This window comes from Triturus cristatus, chromosome 4_1 (genome assembly GCF_964204655.1).
Source record: "Triturus cristatus chromosome 4_1, aTriCri1.1, whole genome shotgun sequence".
In the NCBI taxonomy this organism is placed as follows: Eukaryota; Metazoa; Chordata; class Amphibia; order Caudata; family Salamandridae; genus Triturus; species Triturus cristatus.
This window is the reverse complement of record NC_140585.1, coordinates 619074040-619088495: the sequence shown is the minus strand read 5'-3', so window position 1 is coordinate 619088495 and position 14456 is coordinate 619074040. Positions and strand designations below refer to the sequence as shown.

Genomic DNA, 14456 nt, shown 5'->3' with positions numbered 1-14456 from the left:
GGGAAGCCATTTGAGATCTTTGAGGATGGGGGAGATGTAGTCAAACCACTTACAATCAGAAATAAGCCTGGCCGCAAGGTTAAGGATTGATTTGATTGGGGCTTAGTGGACTTTCGGTGTTCCAGCGAGAATGGCATTAACATAGTCAAATCTAGAAAGTACTAGTGATTGAACAACTAATTTAAAGTCATCAGCAGGAATGAAGGGTTTAATTTTCTTGAGGTGATGTAGAGTGAAGAGAGCGCCTTTGGTCGCGTTTATGTGGGTAGAAAGGCTGAGGTTCTGGTCAATGCTTATTCCGAGGGATTTAACTGCGTCAGAAGTGGACAAAGAGCAATTGAGAGCTTTAAGGTCAGAAATCCAGTGTTGAATGGGGAGCCGGTTGTTTTTAGGAGCGAAGAGAATGACTTCAGTTTTCTTAGGGTTGAGTTTAAGGTGATTGTAATGGAACCAGTGTTGAATCTTAGTCAGGACATCATTAAGGTGCAGAATGTCAGCTTGGGATTTGTTCTTATAGTAAAGCTGGGTACCGTCAGCATAGAGGTGATAGTTGATTCCTGCTTGTTTAAGAACGTGGGTGAGGGGTTCCATGAAGAGGTTAATTAGAGAGGGAGAGAGAATAGAACCCAGGGGAACACCCAGGGAGACAGGAATAAGTTTAGAGAGGCAATTGCCGATTTTAATTTGTTGGGTTCTGTGCTGAAAGAAGGAGGTGAACCATTTGAGGACTGGACCATTGAAGCCGAAACGATCTTTGAGGGTGTTGAGTAGGGCGGAGTGGTTAGCAGTATCGAAAGCAGCAGAGAGGTCAAGAAGAATGATAAGGGAGGCCTCCACCTTGTCAAGGGAGTGATGGATGTCATCAACAATGTTGAGCATAGCAGTTTCAGTACTGTAGCCCTTTCTAAAGCCTGACTGTAATGTGTCCAAAAGGCTGAGTCAATATGCTTGTCCAGTTTGAGCAAGGCGCATTTTTCATGGGCCTTGGATAGAAGAGGAAGATTAGAGATAGGACACAGATTGTTAAGGGCGGTGGGGTCGGCAGTAGCATTTCTGAGGGTGGGAGTGATTTGGCCAAGCTGGATGGAAACAGGGACATACCCTGTGGCCAAGGAGGAGTTGATGATTGTGGCCCAATAAGGTGCAATGATATGCTTTAAATCTTGAACAAGGTTAGTGGGGAAGAGGGTTCAAAGTATGAGAAGACGGTTGAAGCTTGGTGATGATGTTGAGGACTTCTCGCTCTGTAACTGGGCTGCAGTTAAGCCACGATGCATTATTTTTAGCTGTGGGCTGGTTAGGAAATGTTCCGGAGGGGTGACAGCGGGAGAGAGATGAACAGAGACAGGAGGGGGCGAGGTGTAAAAGGAGACTTGAATGGGAGGTCATAGAGGGGTGATGAGCAATGTGGTGGGAGGGTTACGGCAAAGGATTGATCAATCTTGGCAAATTTTTCGGAAAAGAAGTTTGCAATTTCTTCACATCTTTCAATAGCGGCCATCAATTTGGCGGTTCTGAGGAGAGCAAGCATTTAGAGACTGCCCGAGCTGTGAGTTGTGTATTGCCTGAATGTGTATGAGAGTGAGACAGAGGTAAAAGGCTATTCAATGCAGGCTAGAAACATACTCTGGTATCTCTGCATCCTCCTAGCACCAAGACGCCCATGGGCAATCGCGCGCTTTATAAATATACAAATCAAATCAAATGAAATCTTCTCATTTCCATCAGGAAACCATTCAGGCTTGTGTCCTCTCACCATTCCCAAGTGGGTATGCTGGATTATGAGGGAGGCAATACTTATGTGTTCACAGCTCATTTGACCATGGGCGCATGCCACAAAAAGCCTTTAAACTTGAAGTACAACCATTGGCCCTCCAATTCCACCTTGAAGATGTCTTATTTCGAACATGTTGTGGATGTAGCCTCACTTGTAAGTAAGCTTTAAACTTGCATAATCCTCACCTCCGGTTCTTATATCGAATAATATTATTCAAAGCTATTGTAAAGGAAAATTTCAATCCACTGGAGGGCGGAGAGGCGAGGATTACCCCACCCATGGGTTCTCATAAAACTCAAAACCTTCCCTACAAGCGGGGCAATATTACAGAAGTCATCAGTTTATTATTCGACTGATACCACCATTCCTCACTTTAATATAACTTTTCAATGTAAGTAATAGGCTTCTGTGATGAAACTACTTATATGAATTGTGCTCATAAAGGAATTTAATGACATCTATATTAATTCTGGTCATTGAAGGGATTAAGAGTTAGTCATGATATATTTATTTTGTTTGTGGTAGGGAACGATAAGCCGATGAAGTAAAGGAAGGAACACTGAGTTCACAGCAGCTGTTGTGCAAAGACAGAGGGAACACAAAGTGTGAAGCCCTCTTCAGTGATAGCATGCTATGGACTGACTCAGAATGTTGTCTTCTCCCCAGTGTTCTTAAGAGTTGTAGATTCTATACTTGTTATATAAGGCTGCTAGAGAAAAAAAACAGGGAATGATTATGCATAGTCTTCACCTCTGTGTCCTTAACAGTACTGCAACTTTACTTTAAAAAAAAGCTAGGATCTTTTTAAAGATAACTCATTTACTGCATGCACAGAAACATGCAATTTCTAACTTTTAGCAAACAGACATGGGTCAGACAAGACAATATTTGCAAGTATAGTTGTCATTCATGTTTAAGGAGAAGTTGGCGTTACCTTGCCGATTAACTTCGTTTTGAAGGAGTTCCTCCATTGCTTCTTCCTCTGCAATGTCCAATGGCGTATCACCTTCACTATTAACTGCACCTACATTGGCTCCTTGACTAATTAAATACCTGTGAAAGTTTGCAAATTAAAGAAGAGTCAAAGAGATGAATGCATAAGTCAAAACTATTATCTATAAATGTAATTGGTGAAATAAACCAAACTAAGAAGATGTTTAGCGTAAATGGGCAAAAGAGTAGCGATGTAACAAAATAATGCCGACTTGGCAAAGAATAAAAAGAAGCGATACGCCTCACAAAAAAGCCCTTTCCCACCACAAAAACAATAGGTCTAACTTAACCACATATCCTGCAACTGGGTGTTTAAATCGTTTTTTGAATGAGTGGGTAAATACAAAAGTGCTTGTGTGAGCCGTTCGTGTTCCCCCCTACAACTCCAAAGCAAAGAAATACCGGGCACATTGGTAGGTGTCGAATGTAGTTTCAACTCTTAAACACTGGCAGGGGGTACGAGATAGTGAATGGATGGATGCAAGGATGCAGACAGGTTACAACAATTTTTCAGACTAATGTCTCAGGCAGCAGTAGTGAGATAAGAATACATACCAATAGTCTGCCAGTGTACACATTATAGGGCAGGGCACATCATGCCAACAGCCACCACGTAAGTTTCGATTTTCTCCATCACCATTGTACAAGGATATACAGAATGCATTTATTGAAGCATGCTGCATTTTTCACCTCCTGACAGTGGTTTGGCTGCTTATTTCCTCTTGATATTTTCAACATTTTAGCCTTATACTCTAACACTGTTTTGCTGGTATAGATGTATGACTGTGTGTGGACACATGGTTTAATGTGTTCGATTTCTGGGTGTTGGTGTCTTGTTGTGTGTCTGGTTTGCCTGCGAGTCTAGTTGTATATGGGTGAGGGGTGAGAGTTGGGGGGGGGGGGCTGTAGGTAGGTAGGTAGTTCTCTGGTAGTATGTGTGTGGTCATATGTGGATGTCTGTTCACAGGGGCATCTGAAAAGAGCATACATGTCTGATAGTGTATGCTTGTATCCAATTGTAGGAAGGGAAAAGTCCATCGCATAGTAAAGAGGAGGGCCCCAGCAGCAGACGTTACCTGGAAGCCAAGTGCAGCTGAGGAGACATTGTGGGCCATGTGGCCTGTTGAAAGTGAGGTCAAAGACTTCAACTTTCCGTCCAGGAGCATTGCCCCTGGATCCCAGGAGAGACTTACCACATCAGTGGCACGCAGATGATACAATCGGGCTGCCAATGGTTGCCCAGGGACTCTGAATTGGCACATTGTGAGAGCGGGTAAGAATAACCAATGACCCACCGGGTCCTGGGGAATTTGGTCTTAATTAAGGTGCTCTAGCACGGGGACTTGGTGAGCCACCGTAATTCTTTCGCTGCTAGGCCTTACGTACACCCCCCCACGCTAAGCTTTTTTTAGGCCCCTGTAACTCTTTGTCCACATAAGGTGTCAACGCCAAATTTGCGCCCTTTTCTTCCAACATCATGGGGATTTTACCCAGGGTTTGTGGATTCCCCTGGAGGGGACCCAAAAATTGGCCAAAATACAGCTACATTTTGGTTTGTTTTTTGAAAAATGGGGAAAAAGTGATGCAGAACAAAGTGTCTGGCTTTTCCCCTGCAAATGGTATCAAAGGGTTTGTGGTGCTGAAATCATCTTCGCAGCTTTCAGGGAAGATAGGCGCGCTGATCGTCATTTCATAGAAACCAAAAATACAGCCTTGTGTCTTCCCCAGCTCCCGAGGCTGTTGGGGGGGGGGGGGGGGGGGAAATCCCTCTGGTGCCCACACCAGAGGGATTCCCTGTGCCATGGTGTCGGACACGGGGGAACCCTCCGACGCACATGAGCACTTGAGCGGACAGCTCCCGCGCATACGACGCATGAAACAGGTTAATACTTCTGAGACTTAGAAACGCCTTAGCAGGCCTAGGTTGGATGTTGCCACACTTGAATGGGGAATAATCTTCAAACATAAAACGGGGGAGTGGGACTGCAAACCTTACCCGGGTAATACTATTGGGTTTGCCTCAAGAAGGCCATGTATATTGTTTGCAGTGTGTTGTACTGTAATTTGTGTTAGTAGATAAATACTCTATTTTACATCGAAGCGAGTATTTGACTGGACAATCATTTTCTGGGGTTGCTGGATGTTGACCTGTGCTACCACTGAAAATCAGGTGCAAAAGGGGTATTTGGCCTTCAGGAGTAAATGGGCTCAAGCACCAGGGTTAGGCCCAGGGATTCCTGCTTACCCCTTGGCATTCCGAATAGGGTTGTGACACTAATCATGAGAATGGGCATATAAGAGTCAGTGACGAAACCATGTCAGTCTGACAGCCTGTGAATAATTAAGTCTTTGGCTGTTTAACAATATCGGAGTGTGCAATGAAGTGCATGAACCCATAAATGCTTGCCTGGGTGTTTGTGGGTGTATTATGGAATGTTTAATCGTTTGTCTGCATGTCTAATCCCCACATACAAAATCCTCAATCAATGCATTTTCATTAACAATAAGTAATTGGCTTTGACAATGCTTTAAAGTACATATACAGGAATTTGTGGTGTTTGAAAAAACGTGCTGGTAATTGTGCCTCAAAAGAAAAACCTGCATAAGAAAAAAAATTACCTATACCTCTGGTGACTTCAACACTTATTCATATGAAGTAAGATAAACGAAAATTAATATGTTTACCTAAGCAGTAATTTCTGCCTTTTATTTATTTATTTTTATAAAAATTAATATCTTTGATCACAAAAAGAACACATAATGAACTACACGAAATACCACATTAGTGCTTACACAATGAAAATGAACAAGGTGAGAGATGTATTTTGACATACCGGGATTCTTGGTTGTTTTTTATTCAAAAATTGGAATTCTTTTGGGCCCAGGAATCCTTCATCTAAACCATTTTTAGTTATTTGTGCAATTTTGCCCTGTATTTCACGAGTGGGGTCTTCTCTCACCCATCTATACCACTCCTGATTCTCAACATGAAGTTTACCCTCATTTAGATACATGGTGCGGGGTCAGATCACCACTGCCCCGCCCTTATCCGCCTGCTTGATCACAATCGAGGGGTCTGCTTTTAAGTCACGAATAGCTGTTAGTTGGCCTCTGCTAATATTGTTCTGTACAAAGCCCTTAGTTTATTCCAATTTAAAGATAGAGGATAACACTACTTGCTCAAAGGCATAGATTTGTTTTGGTATATTCTGAGAGGGAGTGAAGTTAGATTTCACTCTTAGGCCAGTCGTCTCTTGACTTGATGTCGGTTCAGTCCCGGCAAAATAGGATTTTAACCGGATCTTACGGCAAAAATCCAAAGCCTCTAATTTTAACTTTGTAAAGTCGGTAGGTCTCTTAGGGACAAACTTTAACCCTAGAGACAATCATTTCTTCGTCTTTTGTGAGTTGTTTGCTTGAAAGGTTTACAATAGTTGAGTTGTCTAATTTTTGTAGTACGTGCTGCGTGTTCGCCTCTCCCAGGGCTGTTTGAATCGAACCCTTGACCCTCCGCCTCTGGCTAAAAAAGGCTTGTTGGGAGGCCCTTGTTTAGTAAAATTACCAGGCCTTTCCCTTCCCCACTCCCCTTTGTCACAATCAGTCTGTTCGTGAGAAAGATTAATCCAGCCCCGATGAGAGTGCGGCAATTGATTTAACCAGCACTCGAAACGCGTCGGCAGACAAAGGATCTCAACTCCTTGGTTAAATATTGCAAATATACCCCCTTGTGTCCCTGATATCTCAGAGGATTTGATTGATTCCAAATATAAGGGCGTTATTTGTTTAATCCATCAATTTGTATGATAACTTTGTATTTCGTATTGTGCATATAATGATTAATTATATTAATTCTGGATTAGGTTTTACTCTATGTGGAGCTGATGAAGGGAAATTTATAGAAGGTCTAATATAAATGTGACATGTGAAGGTGCAGTACCACAAGCTGCGCTTAGAGGCCCCTAGTGAGCATCAAACCTTTGGTCACATATGGTACTCCCATAATGCATTGCATGCAAGACAGTACCCCAAGTACATCCATATATACAATTAATAGCTTTGAAATGTGAATAAAATTGTATTAATTCTGATTACATTGTACTCTATGTTGTAGTGAGGATATGGACTCAACTGCGGACATTGATAAGTTAGCATTAGTTAGATATGCTTGGCCGCCATTTTGCCGCTTTTGCTCACGTTATTACATGCCACATTTCTCGTAAACACGGCTTGCTCGCTTTCACATGAGAACTGTCTGCATTTCACATATTTAGTTGAACACTCTGCTCCTTGTTTGTACAGCGTGTTCAAGGTAAAAAAAAAAATCAGCTCTGTTGATTTGCTTTGGTCAGTCTCACGTCCCTAGCCATAACATAGAACACAGCTGCAAACCTGGAAATCTGGTGCTTTTAATATTGCATTGCATGCATGTTAAGACACTTGGAGAAACGCTTTCCAGGATAGAAGAGCTGTGCTTGCCCTGAGATGTAAATTCCTGCAGCAGAACTGGGAGGTATGGGGTCCCCCTGACAAAGCCTGCAGGTCTTCTATAATTATAATAAACTAGCTTCTAGCACAGGGAGGGTGGCGAGGCGCTATAGTCCTGTTTCCACTATCATTATACTATGATTTCCCCTTTTGTTCTATAGAGATTTGTAACAATGCTGATTTGTTTGATCGTATGCATATTGTTGCTCGTATTGGCGCGTGTACTGCATTATAGAGCACGTTAGTTAAAATACAAATTTTAAACTATTTACTCATGTTGTGGACAAGTATGAGAGTTTGAACAAAAGAGTGTTCTTGTTCCCACGTATCCCGAGAGGGACGGAGTAGCCTGTTCTAGGATGTCTAATCATTGGTAGCTTCGCTGTAGCACAGAGAACGAATGAGACACTATAGCTAGTCAGATTGGGGTTCTGGGCAACGAGGTGGGTATTGTGATACACCACTACACACTGAGGTCCTGGTTTCCTGCCCATAGTTCTGTGTATGTGCAGAATCCCTGCAGACGGGCGCACCTAACCTTTGGTCTGGTTCTTATTTACAAGGCACTTTAGTAGTACTTTTGCTTGTCCATGATACCCTCATTTCTGTTTTCCGGTAAACAGCTGTGACGGCATAACCTACCTATATTGATGTTTTTATAGGTTTTTCTTCAAGCTTGATACATAAAATGGTTTAATAGTTCTTTTGAATTACTACCCTATTGCGCTGCCACGATATAAGTTGTTCTTTTCTACTCGATATGGCTGAGGTAGATATTGCGGCACATAGCCGCGGGGTGCTCCGTTGTCATTTGACTACTTATGGAGTGCCAGACGCTGGTATCTCACTCATTAGGTCTCGCCTGACCCAGCGCATGCACTGATCTGGTGAGACGTTTAGTAAGGGTGTCAAAAAATGCTGCCATGGCTTGTGCCGCCGGCGCGCTTACGAGAAGTGGCGCCATATGGCTTTCCACTTGCTCTCCCGCGCGCGCCTCGCTCTGCCTCTCTGTCTTGCTCGCCCCTCCCCCTCCACAGAGCGCATCTCGCAGCCACGCGTATAGCGAAATCGCGGCCTCGCGTCTTGCGAAATTGCGGCCAATGCTTGTTGCATTTTACTGGTGTGTTGTATCCCTTTGTGAGTTCCCTTGCCCCCAAATCTGTAAAAGAACAAAATGTGGGATGTCTCTACCTTATCTCTTTTGCAAGTGTGCTTTGTTTTGAATACTGGCTGTGTGCTTTGTTTTGAATGTCCTGATTGGTGTCTGTTTTGGCCTATAATGGTGGCTGAAGTAGTCTGGTGTTGTCCCATGCTCATAGGCACTGGAATATGTGGTGCAATGTTGTGCATTATTTCGTAGCATGGGAAAAGACAACTCTGAGATTTTACCTTCTCAGCATTAGGTGAATTTTGATTCCCTGCCCTACTCATTGGGTCTTCCTGTGAAATATTTTCTTATCTGTACAAATGCTATCTACTCAACTATATACTTTTAATGTGTTAACTGCTCAGTACTCTAACACAAATCTTTGGTGCCTGTTTCCCTGCCATCTATACATATTTTCCCACTTCTTTATGATTCCACACCATTTATTTACGCCGTTGCATAACCTTTTGAATTCGTTTACTCTGTTTGTCCTGCCACCCCGGCTACACACATGCCTTCGGAGTTGTCGAGATGAACGAGCAGTTCAGTTTTAGTCCCATCACAGTGGCTCATGGCCGCCCCGCAGTGCCCAATCCATCGAGGTTGAGAGAGTACTTTGTAAGAGGATTCTAAGATCGTGGCGGCAAAGTACAGCAAAGTACAGCAGCGAGGGAGGATGATCATTTGAAAGGATTTTAGAATCGGATGTAGATTTTGGAGCAATGGAGCCGACGTTGCTTGTTTCAAACAACTCCAGAGTATTGATCCTTAAGAGGCTGAATTGTGACGCGCACAGAACAGGAGCAGCAGTACAAGCTGCTTCCTTCATTTGTGATGTTAAACAGACATCTGTGCTTTGGAGCGTGTGGTTTTGTGGATCGCTTGCTGTGCAGTCTGCTGCCATCTAGTGTTGGCTTCAGAATATTGCAGCTTATTTTTCTGTGTGTATTTTTGTTTCCATATCGGCCTTGCATCACATAACTGTTACATCTCCTTAAACCCGCAGCTCCTAGTCTAGCTACATGCACCAACTTACATTATGGGCCCGAGGTAAGGACACCAGCCTTTCACAGGAATCAATAAGCATTTGCAATGCAAATCGGTCTCGTCTTTGGGACCTTATAAGCATTTAGCCATGAACCACATTATCCTTCCGTTTTCTGCGTCACTTTGAATCATTTAAGCAACAGAGAGCTGTAAAAGTGTGGCAAAAGCTTCAACACGATACACACAGAAGAGAACCAAGCAACCGTATAAGCATATAACCACAATGCTTGGTATTGAAACAAGCATTTGCATTGCAATAGGTCTCGCATTTACGCGAGTTTAAGCTGTTGGTATTGTAAATGACAATGCCTTTTATTTACGTTGTAGTTTTTAAAACATAAAATAAAAGGCATTGTCATTTATCGGCCATATAAGACTCTCGAAGTTCCGATTTCAGCATGGCAACACCTTATTTGGTTTAATGGTGCCCTACCCCAAACCGTGACCCCCAGTCCGGTTAGGCCCTTTATCGATTCCAGGGGCCACTTGACCAGTTTTGGCCAGGTACTCACCACATCCACGTTATCTAGTAGTCGCTGTAGACTAGTTTCGCGTCTTACACACTTCCTTGATCGTGGTGCCCAGGGCTCTAGTACAATACGTTTCACCGAATCTACAGGTGGGTGCACCTGGGGTTGCTGCGCAACCAGCTGGACCAGTGGGACTAACTATTAGTCCAGTTATGGTTAATTCAGTTATGTGCAAGCGTCTCCAGAATAAGGAAGATATACCTTACTGGCTTGCGGAGAATTTCGACCAGCTGGAAGCAGTATTTCCGAATACAACTCTTGTGGAGAAACTCAGGATTCTTACTATTAGTTTGCAGAAAGACTTAATACCCGAAGTAACTGATTCTGAAAACTGGGGTAAAGTGTTCAGGCGGTGTATGCGAAATATTTTGGCACACCCTCTATGACTGTGCTCCCCTCCGTGATTAAGCGTGTTCAGGATAAACACGGACCGGAGGCGGCAGTGGAGTTGGGGATGAGGTTGGTTGGTGTGTTTGGCATAGTTGCTGATCTGATCCTTGCTAATGTCAACGGAGATGCAGTTAACTTTCAAGTGTCTAATGCTTTGCGCCTTGTCAGGGATAAGGAGAAACCCCGCGAATTACCAAAAATGATTGCAGAAGCTTATAGGACAATAGGGCGCAAAAGTTTGGGTGCCTTTCGCTAGAATTCCAGTGCAACAGCAAACACAGACGGCACAGTCTGCTAAAGACGACTGTCTGAACTTCCCGAAAAAGAAATGGAAAAATAGGAAACAGGGTAAGCACCAACAAACACAAGGGTCGTGTGCTGCGTCACCAGTTCCCGAACTCTCTGAGCGCACTTATGATCTGCGCGACCACGAAAGAATTAGGTCTCCTGACAGGTTTCAGGTTCCTGATCAGCGTTCTTCTCGTTCTTCACAGGCAAAATCAGGCTCACAAGCCGGTGGAGGGAAACGCCAGGATCACGGCAGCAGATGAGGTGCCCTGCAAGGTCGTGAGCAGCCTCGTCAAACTGAAAGCAAAGGGAAACAAGACTATTTTCCTCATCCGCGACCGCATTCACAGAAAAAGAAAGTTGACGCCTTAAGAGCGAGATATGCCACAAACGGTGAGAAAATCGCTCCGGAACCTAACATGGGCAGTAACGCTGCTAGACAGCACAGCGGAGGTTACAATAGTGCGGCAAGCACTGCGTCCATTTCTGGAGGAGACAGCAACTAAAACATTCATCACAGTTGAAACGGCTGACACCAGAGTGGCTCCCCCTGACAGATTATATGATATAGTACTTCTAATTGAAGGTGACATACAACGTGTAATAAAAGTGATTTTTTGGGAGAATCTGACTTCTTCGTATGACATACTCTTGGCAGAGAAAGATTGGCCGCCGCCTTTTGTTTTAGCCACTCCCAGGGGAGTTATACTCCCCAGTTTTTCACATAATGTCTCCAAGGAGCAAGCAATGGCTTTTGCAGAAGAGTGGGCTTTGGTGCTTGCACCGGCTCTGTACCGTACTCAGGTGGGCTGGGATAAAGATTTTCCACCGCATGAGATACCACTACTGTCTATGCCACAGCCAACACCCCAATATCCTCTCCGGCGGGAGCCAAAAACTCCTGTTGCAAATATTCTGGATCCAACTAGAGTATCAAGGAGTAATTGAGTCATGTGTGTCACCGATGAGTAACCCTCTATTTACAGTAGCAAAACCAGATGGGTCTTACTGCTTAGTGTTGGATTACTGACATTTGAACTCACATTGTTGGACTTGTGTGGTGCAGAATACCCATAGTTCTGCCATTAGTCGACAATCTTGTTCGTGAAAAATATAAAAGTACACTAGACATTTCCAACGGCTTTTTCACACACAATCTATCACCTGAAAGCAGTCAATGAACCGCCTTCACAGCGGGCGGAAAACAAAAAATTGTACGCGTTTGGCAATGGGCTACAAAAATAGCCCTGGTGTTTTCACTGCCTGTATAGTCTCTTTGTTAGACAGCAAAGACGAAGAAGCATACTCGTACCTTGATGATATCTATCTAACAGATGACGAGTTATGGCCGCATCTTTGTCGGACCACGGATACAAATTTAACTTAGCTAAATCACACATTGCAGAGAATAGTGTGTTGTTTTTGGGCTACGAGCTCAACAATGAAGGAAGAGGCTTGGCGCCTCACTTCTTGGAAAAATGCGCACGTTTGCGCCGCCGACTACACTGAAAAAATTACAGTCTTTGCTGGGTTTTTTAAATTTCGGTCGAACTTACATTCCCGATTATGTCCAGCGTATCAAGCCTTTGTATGCTTTGATACAACCTACTTTTTCAAAAGCCTGCTGGCTTCCGGAACATTCTTCTATACTGCAATCTTTGCAGTCTGATCCTATTGCATCAAAATTCTTGTTGACTTGTGATAACCATACAAACCTGTGGTACGAATAGTGCCAGGTGCAGTGGGTTTCACTTACTTGACGTTTAATGAAGGAGACACAATACCTATTGCTTACAAGTCACATTTGTACACTTCGGCAGGATTGCAGTTCTCTATTAAAAAAGTTTTTACAGCAGTCCAGATGGCGATCCTAAAGGAATGAGCACTGGCACAAGGGAAACATATTTTGGTTGTAACACCATGTCCTGCTCTGGAAGCGGTGATAAAGGCGAGTGTATCGAACGCTAAGGCTTTACATCCTCGAGCGATTCAATGGGCCATTTCGTTGACTCTCCTGATGTCATGTTTATTTTTGACATATCTTTGCGTACGCAGGAGTTTTTACAGTATGAATTTGTTCCTCCTCCTCCACTGTCAATGCGCCCCCTTGAGCAGTACCAATGTATCATCTATACCGACGGTTCGGCGCAACCAGCAACTGGGTCTAAGCTTTCTTACTCGGCTGCTTGTTCTAAAGTGGCGAGTACCATGGTGAACAGAGAGTTCAAGTCGAATGTTGTGCATACTCGGGCACTAGGAGACTGTACCACTCAATTAGCCGAGCTGCACACTTTGGTACTAGCTCTGGAGTTTGCAGATCCAAATGTGACTACATTAATTGTAAGCGATTCATACTACTGTGTTCAGTCTTTTAATGACAACTTATTCTTTTGGTCTCAAAATGACTATTGCGATTCTAAAGGCAGCACAATTAAACATAAAATGCTTTGGGTTTGAGTCGCAGATCTTAAAGACCGTCTGCTTCTCACAGAGGTAATTCATACTCTTGGTCATCAGCGCGTAGGAGTACACGCATTTGGCAACAGTTTGGCAGATGAAGCTGCCAAATCAGCAGTAGCCACGTGCTCAGTTGCAGCTACTGAGAGGGGTGATAATTACCCGCAGGGTTTCCCTTCCAAATACTCTTATCATTTAAGTCCCGATAATGTTCCTTACGTGAGAATTAACGACGTTGGTGACAGGTTGATACCCAACGCGGACCGTAGACCTTCACTGATAACATCCGCACACGAAGGCATGGCTTCAGCGCATGCTGGAGTGTCTGCTACGGTTTCTATCTTGCAGCAGTGTTACTGGTGGTACGACTTATATAAACAAACCCGTAATTACGTACTTTCTTGTGACATTTGTCAGCAGATTAAACAGTCTACGGCAATCCGGCCACCACAAACACAGCTATGCATTTCTAATAAACCTTTTGGTTGTGTGTATTTAGATCACTGCGGTCCTTTTTCTTCAGATACTGCCCATAAGTTCATCTTAGTTGCAGTTGATTCGTGCACACGCTTTCTATGGGTTTGGCCACAACGCAGTGTTGACGCCCAACTGTCATCAGGGATTTGCGTGTCTTTGTGGGAATTTTTGCATGTGGCACCTTCCATTCGGACCAGGGTCCAGCATTCGCCTCTAAGGCGTACAAGGATACCATGAGGTCTTTGGGGGTGCAAGTCACATTTTTGTCTCCATACAGGCCGGAGGGCAAGTTGGTTGTGGAGCGAATGAACCGTGACTTCAAGCAATCCTTGACAGCTAGGGTCATAGGGACTGGCAGGAACTGGTTCGCCCATTTGTATAGCGTACAACGTGCACTAAATAATCTTCCTAGACTATCTCTGGGTGGGCAGACCCCATACGAAATGCTCTTCTGAATGAGAATGTTTGTGCCACACCTTGATGGTCTAGACATGGCGGCATTATCCGCATCCTTTGATGTAGATAATCATTCTGCTGCATTACAGAATCTACAAGAGACCCGTGACAGTCTTGCTAAGGAACATTTACCCTCACCCACTGATGCTGCGCTGCAGATCCCAGTAGCCGGCTGGCTTCCCAAAATCGGAGACCTGGTCCGATAGAAGGTGAACAAGAAAAAGTTTGGCCCCTCTTATCATGCACCTGTCCCAGTGCTTGGAGTGAAGGGTACTTGTACAGTCATTTTACCACCACTTCCTGGTCGAAAAGAAAACAGATGCATGTCAGTGGACAATGTCAAGCTACAACATCAGGCTGATCCTGAATAGCATCACGCCAGCGGTCTCTACAACAACTGTATCGAGAG

General features: G+C 44.0%; 1 protein-coding gene across 6 annotated transcripts in view; it reads right to left on the bottom strand.

Annotated features, from left to right (window-relative positions):
* PPP1R12A (protein phosphatase 1 regulatory subunit 12A) overlaps positions 1–14456 on the bottom strand; it is a 1183401-nt gene that overhangs the window by 946542 nt on the left and 222403 nt on the right. For all 6 annotated transcript variants that reach the window (XM_085652988.1, XM_085652990.1, XM_085652986.1 and 3 more), the window contains exon 3: positions 2712–2830. In XM_085652988.1, coding sequence (XP_085509114.1) covers positions 2712–2830 — 119 coding nt within the window. The remainder of the gene's footprint in view (positions 1–2711; positions 2831–14456) is intronic.